Source organism: Gracilinanus agilis, chromosome 5 (assembly GCF_016433145.1).
Source record: "Gracilinanus agilis isolate LMUSP501 chromosome 5, AgileGrace, whole genome shotgun sequence".
Lineage (NCBI taxonomy): Eukaryota > Metazoa > Chordata > Mammalia > Didelphimorphia > Didelphidae > Gracilinanus > Gracilinanus agilis.
This window is the reverse complement of record NC_058134.1, coordinates 172,616,415-172,633,802: the sequence shown is the minus strand read 5'-3', so window position 1 is coordinate 172,633,802 and position 17,388 is coordinate 172,616,415. Positions and strand designations below refer to the sequence as shown.

At 37.9% G+C, this 17,388-nt stretch overlaps 1 protein-coding gene across 1 annotated transcript in view; it reads left to right on the top strand.

Annotated features, from left to right (window-relative positions):
• Positions 1–17,388, top strand: part of ECHDC3 (enoyl-CoA hydratase domain containing 3) — a 41,874-nt gene that overhangs the window by 7,564 nt on the left and 16,922 nt on the right. The window contains exons 3-4 of the mRNA XM_044679405.1: positions 247–344; positions 10,165–10,365. Of these exons, the coding sequence (XP_044535340.1) occupies positions 247–344; positions 10,165–10,365 (299 nt within the window). The remainder of the gene's footprint in view (positions 1–246; positions 345–10,164; positions 10,366–17,388) is intronic.

Sequence of the window (17,388 nt, the reverse complement as noted above, 5' to 3'; positions counted from 1 at the left end):
CTCTCAATCCACTGAACTACCCAGCTGCCCCCAAAATACTACTTTTAGTTATTGTAGCATAACATTAAATGTGCCTGTTTAAAGCAGCAGAAGTCAGAATGAATTGGTTCCCAAGCCTTTATGTCTTTAGGATAATGTCAAAAGGCAGATATAGGGCTGGATATCCTAGGGCTAGCTTTTATATCTCTTCTTTTTTTTCCCCCCCCCTTTCCTTTGGACTCTTTTTTGTTTGTTTGTTTTTCCTAGCTGAGGGTCCTGTATTTTCCTCTGGCCATGATTTAGCGGAACTTTCTGATGAGCAAAGCCAGGATTACCATGCTGAAGTATTCCATACATGTGCTGAGGTGAGGTAACCAGCATTGCAAACCTGGAAATAATGATGGCAGCTTTATCTTCTAGCTTAATAATTTCATCCAGCTCTTTCCTTTCTTCCTGGTAGCTCATGTCATTTCACAGATATGTTGGTAATTATCCTGACATCCATGGGTGTAGGGGGTCAGTAGTGCTTTCTCCATTCCATGAAATAGAGAATTAACAGCACTTAGTTATCTTGCCTGGAGTCTCACAGTAAGTTGACGATAGATTGAGGAGCAGAATTAGATCTTCTCTATTCAGGCTAGTATCATGGAAGGGGTCTGACCTGGATCCCCTCTCCTCCAACTACTAATGCTTCTGTAAAATCACCTTGTATTAATGTGGCATATGTTTTCTTCCTTTTTTTTTTAAATCACCCTTAATTTCTGTCCTAGTGACTCTAAAACCAAAGGGCAAGGGCTAGGCAGATGGCATGAAGTTACTTGTCCAGGGTCGCACATCTAGGAAGGGTCTGAGGCTAAATTTAGTCATACATTTTCTATAAACTCATGCATATGCATATATATATATATATATATNCTTCCATCTTAGAATCACTACTTTGTTTTGGTTCCAAGGCAGAAGAGTGGTAAGAGCTAGGCAATGGGGGTTAAGTGACTTGCCCAGGATCAAAAAACATCTAGGAAGTGTCTGAAGCCAGATCTGAACCTAGGACCTCCCCTCTCTAGGCCTGGCTCTCTTGAGCCACCCAGCTGCCTCCTCTATTGTCTTTTATTACAAGACAATGTTCTTTTCCTGAAGAGACAACATGGTTTATATAAAAGATTCTTGTCTTAACCTTTTTTGTGTCATGAATCCCTTTGACAGTCAATGAAACCTATGAACCCCTTTGCAGAATATTTGTAAATGCTTAAATAAAATATTTAGGCTTACAAAGGAAACTAATTTTATTGAAATATATATATATATATATAGATATAGATATATAGATATATATAAACATATATATATTAAAGTTCATGTTACATTAAAACTTCTGGAAACAGATAAAGTTAGAACCAAGGTTCAAATCTCATCTTGGACTCTAATTCTATGATTGCTGGACAGATCTCTCTGTCTCAGTTTCCATTTTGCAAAATGACGGGGTTGGACTTAAATGGCTTTTAAGGTCCTCTCCAGCTCTAAATCTCTGACCGCACAACCTACATAAGCTGGTGTCTAAAGCAGGCTTCCCAGAGAAGTGGAATAAAAATACTCTCCTTCAGATAGTTAAAGCCCCAGGGGACAGCTGGGTAGCTCAGTGGATTGAGAGCCAGGCCTAGAGACGAGAGGTCCTAAGTTCAAATCTGGCCTCAGACACTTCCCAGCTGTGTGACCCTGAACAAGTCACTTGACCCCCATTGCCTACCCTTACCACTCTTCTGCCTTGGAGCCAATACACAGTATTGATTCCAAGAGGGAAGGTAAGGGTTTAAAAGAAAGAAAAGAAAGTTAAAGCCCAAGTCCCAGTACACTTCTTTTGACCCCAGGGCAGGCAGGTTGTGAATAACTTGACACACAGCTTAGCAAAGACTGCTCTCCTCACAGAAAAGATGCAGTTCATAAACACATACCTGGACCCATTGCAGTACAATGGGAGAAGGAACATATTGATTCCTTTAATACCATTTCTGAGGAAATCAAATTGTCTTGGATGAATATGTGCACCATGAACTTGTGCAAGATTTCAATTTCCAAATGTAATCAACAGGCAGATTGGAACAGAATGAGTTAGATATTTCATTGTTCAGTTCATGCATGAGAAAATTTGATTTTCGAAAGGAAGACATAGGAGGTGTCTGAATTTGCTCAGCCTCTAACAAATATAGCAACTTTGGTACAAACAACAAATGTTGCATGAGAGTTAAGATAATTATTTACAGCACAGGGAGGGAAGAGGAGTTTGAGTTAATTCAAGAATGATAAGTGTGGTCATTTGAAAAGCAAAAAGAGTCATCGATGGGCCTGTTAGTTACTTTGGCCCTTCATCAAAGAGACCTATTCTGTGTATTTGTGTTTTCTTTCTTCTCAGGTTTAAGGACTGAAATGGCCGCCTTAGTAAGAACCAGTTCCTTTCCTTCAGCAAATAAGATAAAGCTGTGATTATGTCTACAGCATCTGGGCTTAAGATCCTGCTCAAGTACAGCATCTCCATTGCTGGGTCTGGGATAAAAACTTGTGCCGAAGATGGAAATGGCCAAAAGGGCAGTTGATTTGGGAAGGATTATCAAGGGCTTGCATTTGTGTATTAGCCAGGCTGCTTGTTTCTTCTCCGTCCAGATGCTCAGGTGTGATTGCTTCCCCTTTCCTTAGCTTCCTTAAAGATAAGTAGGCAAAGGTGGGATGTTCAACTAAGACCAGCCAGTTGTCCTGGTTGTTGCTTGCTTTAGTTTGCTTTCCTGAAATTAATCCTAAAGGGAAATGATACCGCATGGCTTTTTGTCCTCTTCACTAAAGCATTAGCAGTATTAGGATAAATTTCTTTTATGTTATATTCATTTCAATTGTCCATATTACCCCCATCCAGCATTCCAACAATTATACTCTTGGGTCCTTCCGATCCCAGTTCTGTGACTCTATGCATAGATATAATTGTGACATTATGGCCTCATGAGTCTGGTGGAAAGAAATTAAATTAGATTATTAGAAAATGAGATTCTCATTTTTAATAAATTCTGACAAATGTAAAATTCCCATAAATAAGGAAATTGACCTTAAAAATAAATTATTTGAGGCAATCCCTTGAAATTAAATGAAGACTGCTTTTATGGTACAGGCAAAGAGAATTAGATTTGCAGTCAAAACACCTGGGCTCAAATCCCCGCTCTTCTAAATAATACCTATCTGACCTTTAGCAAGGTGCCTAATCTTCCTGGTTCTTGATTTCCTTAACTGAAAAGTAAAGAGGTTAGGCTAAATTGATTGCCTGTGGGATTTCTTCAGGTTCTAGGTATATGCACCTATAATCTTTTAGATTATCCCATGGCAGGAAAAAGCCTAAATTTTGTTCAAAGTTTTTAAGTCCTAGTCTATACAATAGCAAATTATCCTGTACTTTATTAACAAATTATCCTGTAATAAGGGTAATTCTAACTATGATGTTGCAGAAAAATGTAAATTATATCCACTCCCCAGAAAGAAAGCTATTCAAAGGGAATCAGTTAGTTAAAAGGAAGGAAAAACAGAGTAACATTATATATTGAGACATAATAGTCACAATGGAGATGATGTTAATAGCTAACATTTATGTTGCAGTTTAAGGTTTACAATGCACTTTATTATTATTATTATTATTTACAAACATTTGACAAAGATTGTCTCCTATCCATACAATAACCTTGAGATGAAAGTTCTGTTATTATCCTCATTTGACAGAGGAAAAAACTGAGGCACAGCTAAGTTAAATGTTTTGCTCAGGGTCACAGAGCAGCTAGTGTCTGAGGCCAGATTGAACTCAGCTCTATCCACTACATCACCTTCCTACCTCATAGATATACTCATATGAGGAAATCCAGGATCCAGAGGTGGGAAAACATGGTAGAGAGCATTGGAGGGATTTTGTCATCAGAGTATCCACAAAGCACCTGGCTAAAAGAGGAAACAGACACAGTATGCAGGAAACAGATTGTAAACCTAGAACTTAGATGTGATATAGTAGTGAGAGGAGACCTTGATTGCCTAAGTGTTGGATAAATCTCTTTTTTGCCAAAAGTATATAATGCTGGGCAGCTGAGTGGCTTAGGAAACTGGAGGTCCTGGTTCAAATATGGCCTTAGACATTTCCCAGCTGTGTGACCCTGAGCAAGTCATTTAACCCCCATTGTCTAGCCCTTACTGCCTCTGTTTTGGAGCTAATACTTAGTGTCAGTTCTAAGATAGAAGGTAAGAGTTTGGTTTTTTTTAAGTACATAATGCTAGTATGAAAATAGTTTCTTAATTTACTTCAGTAATAACTTATTTACTTTATAAAAGTAGAAGATACCACAAAGGGAAATTCTCTTCTGAATATAATTTTCCCATAAAAAGGACTGTTTGCCTGAGTGGTAATGATGGGAATCTTAGTGGGAAGTGACCTATCCATTTCAGAATTTGTGTTTCAAAAAGGGAGAGAAACTTGCCTCTTTGTAGAGGTTGGAATTCTACAAATGTACATTGAAAATGTTTTAAGATTTTTTCATTCAGTTATGCTGCATTTTTTCTTTATCTTTTTTAACCTTAAAAATAATATTTGTTATATGAGATGACTCTAGGAGAGGGAGAGGGATACTGGGAAAAACTATGATGGAAAAAAAAGAACACAAATAAAAACTTATTTTTTTTTAAATGAGAGAAAGATAGCTAGGTGGCTCAGTGGATTGAGAGCCAGACTTAGAGATGGGAGGTCCTGGGTTCAAATTTGATCTCAAACATTTCCTAGCTATGTGACCCTGGGCAAGTCACTTAACCCCCATTGCCTAGCCCTTACCCTTCTTTTGCCTTGTAACTGTTACTCAGTACTGATTCCAAGATGGAAGGTAAGAGTTTTTGTTGTTTTTTTTTTAAAGAGGGAAAAGAGGCAGCTGGGTAGCTCAGTAGATTGAGAGCCGGACCTAGAGATGGGAGGTCCTAAGTTCAACTCTGGCCTCAGACACTTCCTAGCTGTGTGACCCTGGTCAAGTCACTTAACCCCCATTGCCTAGTCCTTACCACTCTTCTGCCTTGGAACCAATACACGATTTTTTAAAAAAAAGAGGGAAGGAGAAAAGTAAGACAGTGTTACATGCACCCTAGATTTTGGAAGCAGACTTTAGAGTATTCAGAGAAAGAAAAGGGAGGATCCTAGGAACTAAAAATCTAGATGGGAAAATTGTCCAGAAGAGATGGGAAGCTCTCAAGAATGGCATTCTGAAGACACAAAGAAAACCAGTTTGGATAAGTAGGAAGAGAATAAGATAGCATCAAACTGCCTTTGGGGAGTTTAGCTCACTGGGCCCAGATAAATTAAATGCCAAAGTACTGAAACAACTGGCAGATGTAATTGCCAAGCCCATGCCAGTAATCTCTGAAAGATCATGGCAAAAGGGAAGAGCTGCCAGACTGGAGAAAATGTCTCAATCTTTTTTTTTTAAAGGAAGAGTCGGCACATTGTAAGCTAGAGTTATACTTCAATTCTAGCCAACAGTCTTAACCACATCATTCAAGGTATGACTAATAAAGACCAGAAAAGGAAAGAGTGGGCTCAAAGAGCTAAAATGGCTTCATGAATAACAGGTCATGCCAAACTAACCTCATTTCCTTTTTTTGACAGGGTTAATAAACTACATCAGGTATCTGTCAAAAATCTACTCTATCGAGATCTTAGTAAAAGATTTGACAAAGTCGCATACCATTCTAGTTGGACTGGATGATAGCATGGTTAGGTAGATTCAGAACTGGATGAGTAGTTGGACCCAGTGGTCTGGTATCAAACTTGGGAGGCAGTCTCTACTAGTGTAAGACCCTAGGAATCTTTGCTTTTAAACATTTTTATTAATTACATGGATCAAGGCATGAAGATGCCATAAAACTAGTAGGGATAGCAAACACATTGGATGATAAATTCAAAATCCAAAACAGTCTCAACAGGCTACTTATATTTGGATTGAAATAATTGACTTAAGTATAAGATTGGCAGACATGGCTGAATAAGTTTGTATGAAAAAAATATCTAGATATTTTGGTGGATTGCAAGCTCAATATAAATCAAAAATCAGATACAATAGCCAAAAAAGTAAATGCTATCTTGGGACTTCAGCAAGAGAAACATAGCAACAATATAAGGGTATTATCACCAGGACTATTGGAACTAACTCTTATTGGTGCATGATTATTCACTTTTCATGCTAATTATTCACTTTTCAATATGAGCATTTTTTTTTAAACCTTTACCTTCTGTCTTGGAGCCAATACTGTGTATTGGCTCCAAGGCAGAAGAGTGGTAAGGGCTAGGCAATGGGGGTCAAGTGACTTGCCCAGGGTCATACAGCTGGGAAGTGTCTGAGGCCAGGTTTGAACCTAGGACCTCCCGTCTCTAGGCCTGGCTCTCAATCTTTTTTTTTTAAAGGAAGAGCTGAACTACCCAGCTGCCCCCCAGTATGAGCATTTCTATTCGCCAGCTGCTATAAGTCAGACTTTGATTTGTTGTTTTATTGTCTAGACTCTAGAAAGTAATGGAGAAAATGTTAATAATGCAGATTAAACTTAAAAGTCTTTTGTGATTATATACATACATACAAACATACATATATATGTATGTATGTGTGGTTGGAGATCTAGTTGTTAAACATTTACTAACTCACCACTCTGATAGTCTCACTATATATTCTATCCTGGGCAGGCCACCCCTAAAGTACTGTGTTTGGCAAAAAGGCCCACATGTTGGGAAGGATTAAGATAAATTTAGAGAACAGACCAGTTTGCTTATGAACCTCAAGGTTGGGCCTCATGAGAATTGCTTGAAGAAACTGGAGATATTTTTCCTGAAGAAAAGAAAACGTAAAGGAGATCAATAGCTGTCTTCAAGGATTTAAAGACTTGTCAGGTGGAAGAAGGATTAGAATTAGAAGCAATGACTGGATGTTGCAGAGAGACATATTTCATTTGATGTAAAGAAAAAAATTCCATAACAATTAGAACCACCTAAAAGTTTAACAAGCTGCTTTTAATGAGTTTTCTTTCACTAGATATCTCCAGAGAAAGAGTGGATGGTCTATACTTACTGGATAAGTTGTAGAGAGGTTTCTTCTTCAAGTATAGATGAATCAAAATCACGGATTCCCTGAGTTGGGAGAAACCTCAGAGACCATCTATTCCAACCCATACCTAATCTCCATTAAGACACTGGAACAGGATTCTCCGGCATGCCATGCCCACAGCAAAGAAGGCACTGTGCTCTATAAGCAAAGCAGAATTTCAGTAGCTCAAAAAAATAATGAGATGCACAAATTTAGAGATATTTCTATCCCAAATGTTCATATGGGCTATTTGTGCCTGAGTTGTGGGGGAACCTTCCCAAGCTCGTGTTGGTCTGATCAGCCACAACATGGTGATGCCATTTTGGTCCTTTTTGATTATAAAGGACAATAACCAACCAATCTCCATTATAACACACCCAACAAGTAGTAATCTTTAATTGTATCTTCTAGAAATTTCCCTGGAATCTAAATCAAGCTTATCAGCCTAGAATTTATAGGTTCTATTATCTTTTTTTTTTTAAATCAAGACATTTGCTATTCTCTAGTACTGCAGTACCTTTTCCACTCTCCATGGCCCAGCAATCATCTCTGCTAATTCTTTCAGTAACTGAAGAGGTAATTCATCTGAGCCTTGAATTTATCAAGGGCAGCTAAGTAATCTTTTACTCTCTCATTATCATTTTAGCTATCAACTCCCTATTAGCCATTTTGGTTCCATCCTGTCCAGTCTAAAGGTAATTTTCCTTGACAGATTAAATGGAAGCAAAATAAAAATTAAGCTTTCCTTGCTGCTGTTAATTGTCATCCTGTCTATCCTGAACTGCTCCCCTGTCCTTATATGAATTTACTCTTTTCTTTAATAAAAACTCAGTTTTGTCAAACTTCACTTTCTTTGACAGGTGCTCATTTTGAGCTTTTGCACTCCTGAAATTCTTTCTTTAAGTATTGCACCATACTTTTGAATTCATCCTGTTAGCTACCCTTATTTCCATATTCTATCCATATCTTTTAAAAATCCTAATAAGTTGGTGAATTCTCTGTGCATCCTTATCAGTCACTTCAGACAACTCGTGTTTTTCCTTTTCATCAGAATTATTTCCCTTTATGTCTTTAGAATTTCCTTCTTGAGAGTTTCCCTCCCTGAACTGACTTCCCCTATAGAATAGAAGTCCATAATCTCCTACTTCTTCTTTCTCTAAACTCTTAGAAATCTACTTTCTTAAAATCTAGGGTGTATATGAGACTATGGCTATATTTCCTCTTCTGTATCACACTCTTTAGGATGGAGTGGTTATTTCCTCAGTAGACAGTTACTTCCTCTTGGTAAGAGTCATATCCAGAATAAGCTTCCCACTTTTTGGTCTTTCAACTTTCAAGGGATGAAATGATCAATAAGGTAATCCAAGAAGTGTAATATAAATTCTAGGCTTATTCTTTATTTTTATTTAAGAAAAAAATTAAGCCCTCATAGAAAAAATACTAAATATTTGTTCCAAGGCAGAAGATCAGTAAGAGCCAGGCAATTGGGATTAAGTGACTTGACCAGGGTGGCATAGCTAGGAAATGTCTGAGGTCACATTTGGACCCAGAACCTCCCATCTTCAGGCCTGGTTCTCTGTCCACTTAGCCACTCTAGCTACCCCCTTGAACCAACCACCACATTACTTTAGTGGGTTACATATTCCAGTTACATATTCCTCTCAGGGTTCTAGGTCCTCTAAGAAGGAATGGGTTTCTTTCTAATGCTCACCTCAAATACCTTTTCTGGTATTGTCCCTAATATCAATGACCAGTAATTACTGCAGTATCATTTGCTAATGCCAACTAATATCTCTTCAGTATCATCAGTAAACATAATTAGTGCCCCAGTATTGCTTTGACCATCAATTAGCTTTTTTGAAGGGATAAGATATAGAGAAGATATAGCAAGGACAGAAATATAAACCTTTCTCCCCCAAACCAGGAGGTATGTTGTTCCCTCTATCAATTCAGTCCCCAGGGAGAATAGGCTCAGAGTTAAAAGTATTCACTCTGTCAACTGGGTTTTGGGAACCCCAAGTTTACCCCAATCCCTTGGGAGCTTGTCTTGAGGGAAGTCCCAGACTGACTTAGCCTCTGACTAAATAATAAAATTTAATGTACTTAATGAAACCAGTTTAGGTGGGACTAGTAGACATAATCAAATCTTAAGTACTCTTTTTGTCTTAGAAGTTTCTCCCCTTGTATCAAAGTCCTCTCCCAGGTAGCCCACCTTTGGCCAGACTCTTTCTTTAGTATCCATTGTAAAGCATCAGCCTCTCCCTGATAATCCTGTCTTGGTCTTCTCATTTTCTTGTAGCCATTGTAAAGCCAATCAATCATGCTTTTCTGTCTTTAGTTCCCCAAAAGGTATATAAGATCCCTATGTTCTATTGCTCTTTGTACAATCATCTTTGGCGGTGATTATCTCAGAGACACTGTCTCTAGGGCCCCAGAGGTTTGACTCTGTGTGGTATTTAGTGCTGGGCTCTGTGTGGTGGCCAAATATTAAGGAGCTTGTCGCTTTTCCTGATTAAAGATTTGGTTTTATGACTACTTTAATGGTTTTTTGTTTTTCCAAGTTGACAACCCCACCAATTTCACTTCCAAATCTAGCATAGTATCTCAGGATACCAGGCTGATCCACTCCTGGGGTTGTGTGGATTTATTATACTTGCCTGCAAGTTCTAGTATGGATTCCCATTACTAGTCCTTTGTTCTTCTGTTCTTCCAGAATCTCACAAGACCATGTAACAAAAGAAAAAATATACCAATAGGAGAGGGCCCATCTCAGATACTCTGACAAATTTTTTTCTTCCCTTGGAGTAAAGTCATCATAGCAAATTGGTTTTTAACTAAGGAACCTAATTCTATCTTATTTTCCCCTAGGATTAAACAAGACAATGCATTGCCCCTGAGGTCTCTTCTAACTCTAAAATTCTAAGATTTCACTTTTCTTCAAAAATACCTTTAAAACCATAAATTGCTCTAGAAATACAAAGTGGTATCCTTACCCCTAGAGTTGCTAATATCAGCTAATTTCTGAGTCAGAATGTAATCAATACCTTTTCTCCTTCAGGTCATGATGCTAATCCAGAAACACCCTGTTCCCATCATTGCCAAAGTGAATGGCTTGGCCACTGCTGCGGGTTGTCAGCTGGTTGCAAGTTGTGACATTGCACTGGCAAGTGAAAAATCCCATTTTGCAACTCCTGGTGTGAAGGTAGGCCTCTTCTGCTCCACTCCAGCAGTTGCCCTGGGGAGAGCAGTTCCTAGAAAGGTAAATCAGTCTCTTTGAGCTTTTTCCATTTTTCAACTTTTAGTATTGCTGGTAGATTATTTCAGAATTCACTTGACCAAAGCCCCAGAAAACCACTGATATTTGAGTGATTTTTTAGGTCCACAGCATGACAGGGACTGGACATGTTATGATATTCTAATAGGTCATTATGTGAGAACATGGCCTTTTTTGGGAAGTTACAAAGTAGTAGAGAATGTCCAGCTGCTTCCTCCTTGACATCCTCTTGTCCTGCTGTGTAACAGGATAGATTTGTGAAAAGTCACATGCTTTCCAGTGAATTTGGGGATTTTTTTCCTGTTGGGAGGAACTTTTATGTGAAATAACAGGTCATACTTTCATAGAACTTAACCTCTGCCCATCAGACACAATAGAACCACTGCACAGTGCTAGTGTCTAGAGACACTATTAACACTCACATTTGATCAGCCTTATTATCATGTGCAGGGTTATTTCTGGGGACTTGATCTGACTCATGGTAGGACAAGTCTAGGAAATAAGAAGCCATGTTAAAAAAGGGTTCCATCATATCAGGAATGGTGACAAATTTCATTTTCAATTGCCTTTCTCCCTCGGGCCTCGAATGCCTCCAGAAACCTTCCTAAGAAACAAGCCCTTGTATTTCCCCTATTGAGTTTATGATTTTATCATCATCAAATCATGTTTATTGAGCATCCTTTAGATGTATGACACTGTACCCAAGTACTATATCACTTCACTAAGGAATGTTCCCTCCTAGGTCTTTATTTTATACTGGAAGCTTGTAAACAATAGAAGTCCTTAACCTAAAGTCCATGAAATTGTTTGGGGAGAGGGGAGGAGGCAAGGTATATGAATGGGGAGGGATGGAATGTAGATGGACAAATAGATGATAGATAGATGGACAGATAACTATTATTTCTATATAACTAGTTCCTTTTGAAATCCCATGTATTTTATTTTATGAATCTAAAAACATCATTTTGAAAAGGGGTCCATAGGCCCCCCAGACTGACCATCACACACAAAAAAGCTAATAAAAACTCCTACTGTTAAGAGAGAAGAAGTGCCATATACAATAACTCTAAGGGAAAATTGACTTACTATCTAGAATATATTAAAGTTTGTTCTCAACCATGAAAATTAAAAGTTGCACATGTGCCTGAGGCACAGAAAAAATGAGACCCAAGGGAAATCAAGCTAGCCAGACCAAGGAATTTTCTAAGGCTTGCCTCTCTTTGACATTGTCTCTTATTGGACTTCGTTAGGAGTGTTAGTTTGTGGGAGAACCTCGATTTAAGCACATATGTTTGGGGAGAAGTAGCTGCAAGTGGACAATGGCAATACTGCTGTTTTGCCAGAAATGGTGAGGTAATGGTGATCCATTTTAAAGATTCATAGAATTTGAGAGTTAGAATGAATAGGGCCATTGAGAGTTCAGCAACTTGATTAAAAACAGGGTCAAACTTTTTTTTTTGATCAGTAGTATTAAGTTCCTTGAGATCAGGAACTGTTTTAATTTTGTCTTTGTATCTCCACTGGATTTTATATGGGATTGGTACTTAATAAATGCATACTGAATGAATTCTCTTCATAAGAATAAATTAGATGGGAGCAGCTAAGTGGCTGAGTGGATAGAGGGCCAAGCTTAGAGGCGGGAGGTCCTGAGTTCAAATGTGATCACAGACATTTCCTAACTGTATGACCCTGGGCAAATCACTTAACTCCACTTGCCTGTATCACTCCTCAGCCTTGCAGCTAATAATTGAATCGATTCTAAGAAGTTAAGGATTTAAAAAAGAAAGAAGTTAGATGTACTATACTTTATACATTTATTTTGATGTAAAGTATACATTAAAATACATTAGAAGTTCATAATAAAATATTGCTCACTATTATATAGAACAAAGGGATTAAAATGTGATAGCTACATGCAATAAAAGGCAGGTATAGTACAATTCATTCAGGAGATGGGTTTTAGTCCCAAAGTTTCTGTCCCTGGCATTTAAAAGCAGAACCAAGGTCATTCATTTTAAATCCTTACAAAAACACCACCCACGGTTTTCATTATTTTGTTCCATTCTTTGTCCATGCTAAAACTTGAAATCCGAACTTCTTTTCATGAAAGATGTTGGACACTTGAATGCTGCTATATGTTTGTTAACTTATAAACTATTTCTTGAAAAAGAAAAGAAAACAGAAATGAGAAAAAAAAATGTTGAACTCAATGTGAAAAAAACCAGACTAGACCTCTCATTCCAAAGAAGCCGCAAGATCTGAGGCTTTAAAAAATAACAACAAAACCCACCCACATCCACTCTGTGTTATTGTCCAGTGAGACCATGGGATAAAAGGACACTATGGAAGTCACTGTAGCTTACATTCAAAGTACTGAGCTTGTCCAGCTGTTGTTGCTTAGAATGGAATGTGGGACAAGGGGAATAATTATATTGCCTTTCTCAAAGTCCTATCTGTATCAGTCCTGGTCTGTCCCCCTCCAGGCCCCCATCCTGCTTGGTTAGCTACAGTATTTTTATATTTTTGAAACTAGGGAACTACCCTTTCCAATCAATAATCTAGACTAGTGGTATCAAACTCAAAGTAGGAACAGTACCTTGAGGGCTGCATATTGACTTGGAAAGGGTCAAATTATGTTATTTGTTAGACGTTATCTACATTTTTTTGAGGGGAGTGGGGTTATTTTGTTAACTATTTTCTAATTACATTTTTTTAAACCCTTAACTTCTGTCTTAGAATCAATATTAAGTATTGGTCCCAAGGCAGAAGAGTGGCAAGGGCTAGGCAATTGGGGTTAAAGTGATTTGCCCAGGGTCACACAGCCAGGAAGTATCAAATTTGAATCCAGACCTCCCCACTCCTAGCCTAGCTCTCTGTCCACTTATCCTAGGATAAGCCACCTAGCTGCTCATTCAATTACATTTTAATCTGGTTCATGCTACATTCAGGAGTGTTGTGGACCATATCCAGCCTGAACTATGAGTTTGACACCTCTGATCTAGACAGTATTTTAAAATGAAGGTAGGTGCAGCTAAATGGCTCAGTAGAAAGAGAGCCAGACCTAGAGATGGGAGGTCCTGGATTCAAATGTGACCTCAGACACTCCCAAGCTTTGTGAGCCTGAGCAAGTCACTTGGCCCCAATTGTCTAGCCCTTAGCACTCTTCTGCCTTGCAAACAATACTTAGTATAGATTTTAAGACAGAATGTAAGAGTTTTTAAAAAATAAAAAGAAGAAATAAAGTGAAAGTAAAGGACTTCACTGAACATGGAATTGAATTCTACATTGCTTTTACCTCCACCAGGTACAAAAAACCTGACTCTATAATAGGTTAATACTTAAATGCCAAAATGAAGGGAGTGATTCAAGGAAACCCTTACCTCTTTTTCCTTAACCTCTCTTAATTCTAGTGCCTTTCATTTGTTAATTATTTCCTGTTTATCCTATAGATTGCTTGATATATATTTGCATATTGTCTCTGCCATTAAATTGTAAATCTCCTTAAGGGCAAGGACTGTCTTTTGCCTCTTTTTGTACCCCAGAGCTTAGCACAGTGCCTGGCACATAGTAGGCACTTAATAAATGTCTATTGATTAATTGATTTAAAAAAAAAAGAATATACTGAAAAATCTTTCCCCTCCTTCTGAATTGGCTCTCAGCCTGTCCATTAGACCTGTTTCCACACAGTTATAGTCAGGTCCACTTTTTCTGAAAAGCAGATCCAAAAAACCAAAACCTGATTGAAAAGCTCTCTCAGTGTTTATAACTCTGTGGAACAGACCCTCAGCATTCATTAAATCCTACTTAGTACATCTGAACTGGAGGAGAAAGCAAGCTGCTGCCACCTTCATGCTGGCTAACACAACATATACAAGTCGCCAGTGCCCTCTACTGCCCAGAAAGGCAAACCCACTGAGCGCCACTGGAGAGGGTGAGATCAGGATACATACAGTTTAAATGCCGGAAGCTTGGACAGCTGGAGTTCAAGTTCAGACTGACCCTTCATGGTGACATTCAACATTTGTAAAGTGTTTCTCTTATTCATTATTTAATCAGTAATTCATCTTTATAGCATTTCTGAGAAAGTGACCATGGTTGGCCCTAACTACAATCCACATAAAAATAGGAGTGAGTCATTGACTCAATTAAAAAAAGGCTTTGTTCAAGGAATTAAAGAAAGCCCTTTCGGTTTTAGCTCCAGACCTAAATTGGCAGCAGAGAACTAATGGGAAAACTGCAGAATCTACTTCTCTAAGCCATTCCTTGACTAGGGATAAAAGTTAATTTTTTCTCTCTTCCCAAATTTTTTATCCGTAAGGCCTGTTTCTTCATATCACCTAGTAGTTTTTAAAAATGATAAATAATATCTGTATGGTGCTTTAAGATTTGCAATTTGATCTTATTATCTCATTTGCTCCTCACAACAATCCTGGGAAATAGGTGCTCTTATTATCCCCATTTTACAGCTGCTATAACAGGTAAACAGAAGTGAAGCACCTTGCTCAGGGTCAGGACCACATAGCTAGTAAGTGTCTGACGTCACATTTGAGTTCATGTCTATCCTGACTCTATGTCCAGCACTCTATATAAACTGTACCACCTTGCAACCTACAGCTACAGTGGCCATCCCAAGGTGCAGGTGTAATCATGTCACTCTGTTCAAAAACCTCGGGTAGCTTCCTGTTGTCTCCAGGATAAGAGCCAGTCACGTAGCCAGAGAAGAGACTTGAACCCAAGTCTTCCTGACTCCAAGGCCAGCTCTCTGTGCACTCTGCCACACTCTCTGTTATATTGTTAGTGTCCTAGTTGTCATTCTCAAATGCTCAAATGGGTCTGATCTTATCACGTCAGAAGTTCCCTTCAGCATGCAGAGTGCCATCCATCCTTGACTTCCTAATCTATAGGAATATAATCCGTGTCTTAACGTAAATTTGCCATGGTTCGCCTTCTTTATTCCTGAAGTGGAGTACCAGTGGAATACTTGTTCCATATGTCATTCTTTGTCCTCCTGCACATAGCCCATCTTCTTTTTCTATCCTAAACTTCCTTGGTGAAATCTTTTATTCCTGCTCTTCTTTAGAGATCCTCATGGGTTATATAATGGAACCTACCTGTTGTGGGCCTCTTCACTGCCCTCTGTGCGATATTTGGCTTTAATTCTTATCTGCAAAAAGGAACATCTTGAAGAATTGTCTCTCCACAAAGAATCTCTTCAAATTGGACTCTGTGCTGGGTCTCCTCCATCACAATGGCTACTACCTTTGTGGAATGTATATCTCTCTGTTTCACTGCTTCCCTGATGTTTATGATTAGAGAATCGTCAAAAAGAGTCATTTCTGTTATGTCATTCAGGGAACCTTGAATAATTTTGATGCATGGATGTGAGACACTTTGTTGTAAAAAAGTCTGTGAAGTAGCATTTTGTTTTGCAAAATTAAATGTTTTGGTTTTTTTTGGTACTTATGATGCAGTAAGCACAATAGGATCTTATATTCTCTACATTTTTCAGTTAGTTGTTAAATTGTAAAGACATGGATTGTTAATGCATACTGTTTGTGAAAGCCTTCTTGTTTGCTATTAATACCCTCATTGAGGATACCCTTCATTTGCATCTAAATGACTCATATGGATGTTATATGGATGGGAGAGTAGGCATATAGGTCAATAATTACTGATGTCCTCTGTCATCCCTTGAGGAAGGTATATTAATAAAATCTGATTTTTCCCACATCTTTAGAATCTTCCCCTCTATTCTTTTAGTATCTTATATTTCAGTCCATTGATACCCTCACAATTGTGTTGCCTCCCACAAAGATCTCCTCTATATGTACTTGATCCAGTGTGGCTGCTTTTTCTTTTATTTATTCTCTTTAGCACAATTCCTGCCTTTCTATAAGCACATCTGGGACTGTGATGTTAGGATCCAAGAGCTGAGATTCCTCTGCTCTTGATAGAGAAAAGTCTTTTATAATGAGTTTTACAAAAGCTTTTCCATTTTTCTTCTATTGTCCTCCTTCCATTTTTATCCTTAAATGCCCTTGGGATGACTTTGCTTAGTTAGATTGCTTGCCAAGCTTTCTTTAAACTTATTTTACTGTCCACTGTTTCTCTCAGCTTTGGGAGACAATGCTGCTCATAATCATCCATCATTCTTCTTCATAAGATTTTACAAACAAGTTTATATTCTAAACCCAGTGTTGCCTTTGGCAGCCATCCCTCTCTGTTTGGCAAGTATGTCAGATGTTTATTGACTAAGGCACTTTCTGGAAAGAAAGTATTCTTGTTTATTGTAATTAATTTACATTGGTTAAACTTCTTGATAAAATTATTGTAATCAGTATCAGGGTCATTTCTATTGTCCATTTCCCATTTTTGATTGTCTCATTTAAATGGTAGATATAAACTTGTAGGTTAAACAGAAGCCTTGAACTTTTTATATCATAAATACTTTCTTCAATAAAAGAATTGGGAGGCACTAGACATGACAAGCACCAAATAATAGTCTGAAAAATGAAATAATTTTCCCTGAGTCCACTAGCTTTGTACAGTCAGACCATGGATTTATCAGGGCTAAGATCAGAGTTAATAAAAGAAAAAAAAAAGAAAGAATAATGAGAAGAAAATAAGATTGACATCATAAGAGAAGGAACATATATCATTCTACCTATATCCCAAGTATATTAGCCTCCAGACTATAAATGTCTTGCTCAGAGAGTCCACTAAAACTAACATTAGTTGACTTTCTCCTTAATGTAGACACACCTCCCCCCCATAAAAAAAAAAAAAAAAAAACAGAAAGCAACAAAGCGTCCCCTGAACATAACACCCAAGCCTGTTCTTAAAAATGTACTCTATTTTTATATTTTTCAAATTCTGAACTTTAGAAAATAAGCACAAACAGAACAAATCTATACAATGGCCATTTCAAAAATGTCTTTTTTCTGCAACTTGATTCATCACTTCTTTGTCAAAAGTAGGTAACATGCATCTTGAGATGTGGTTGATCTT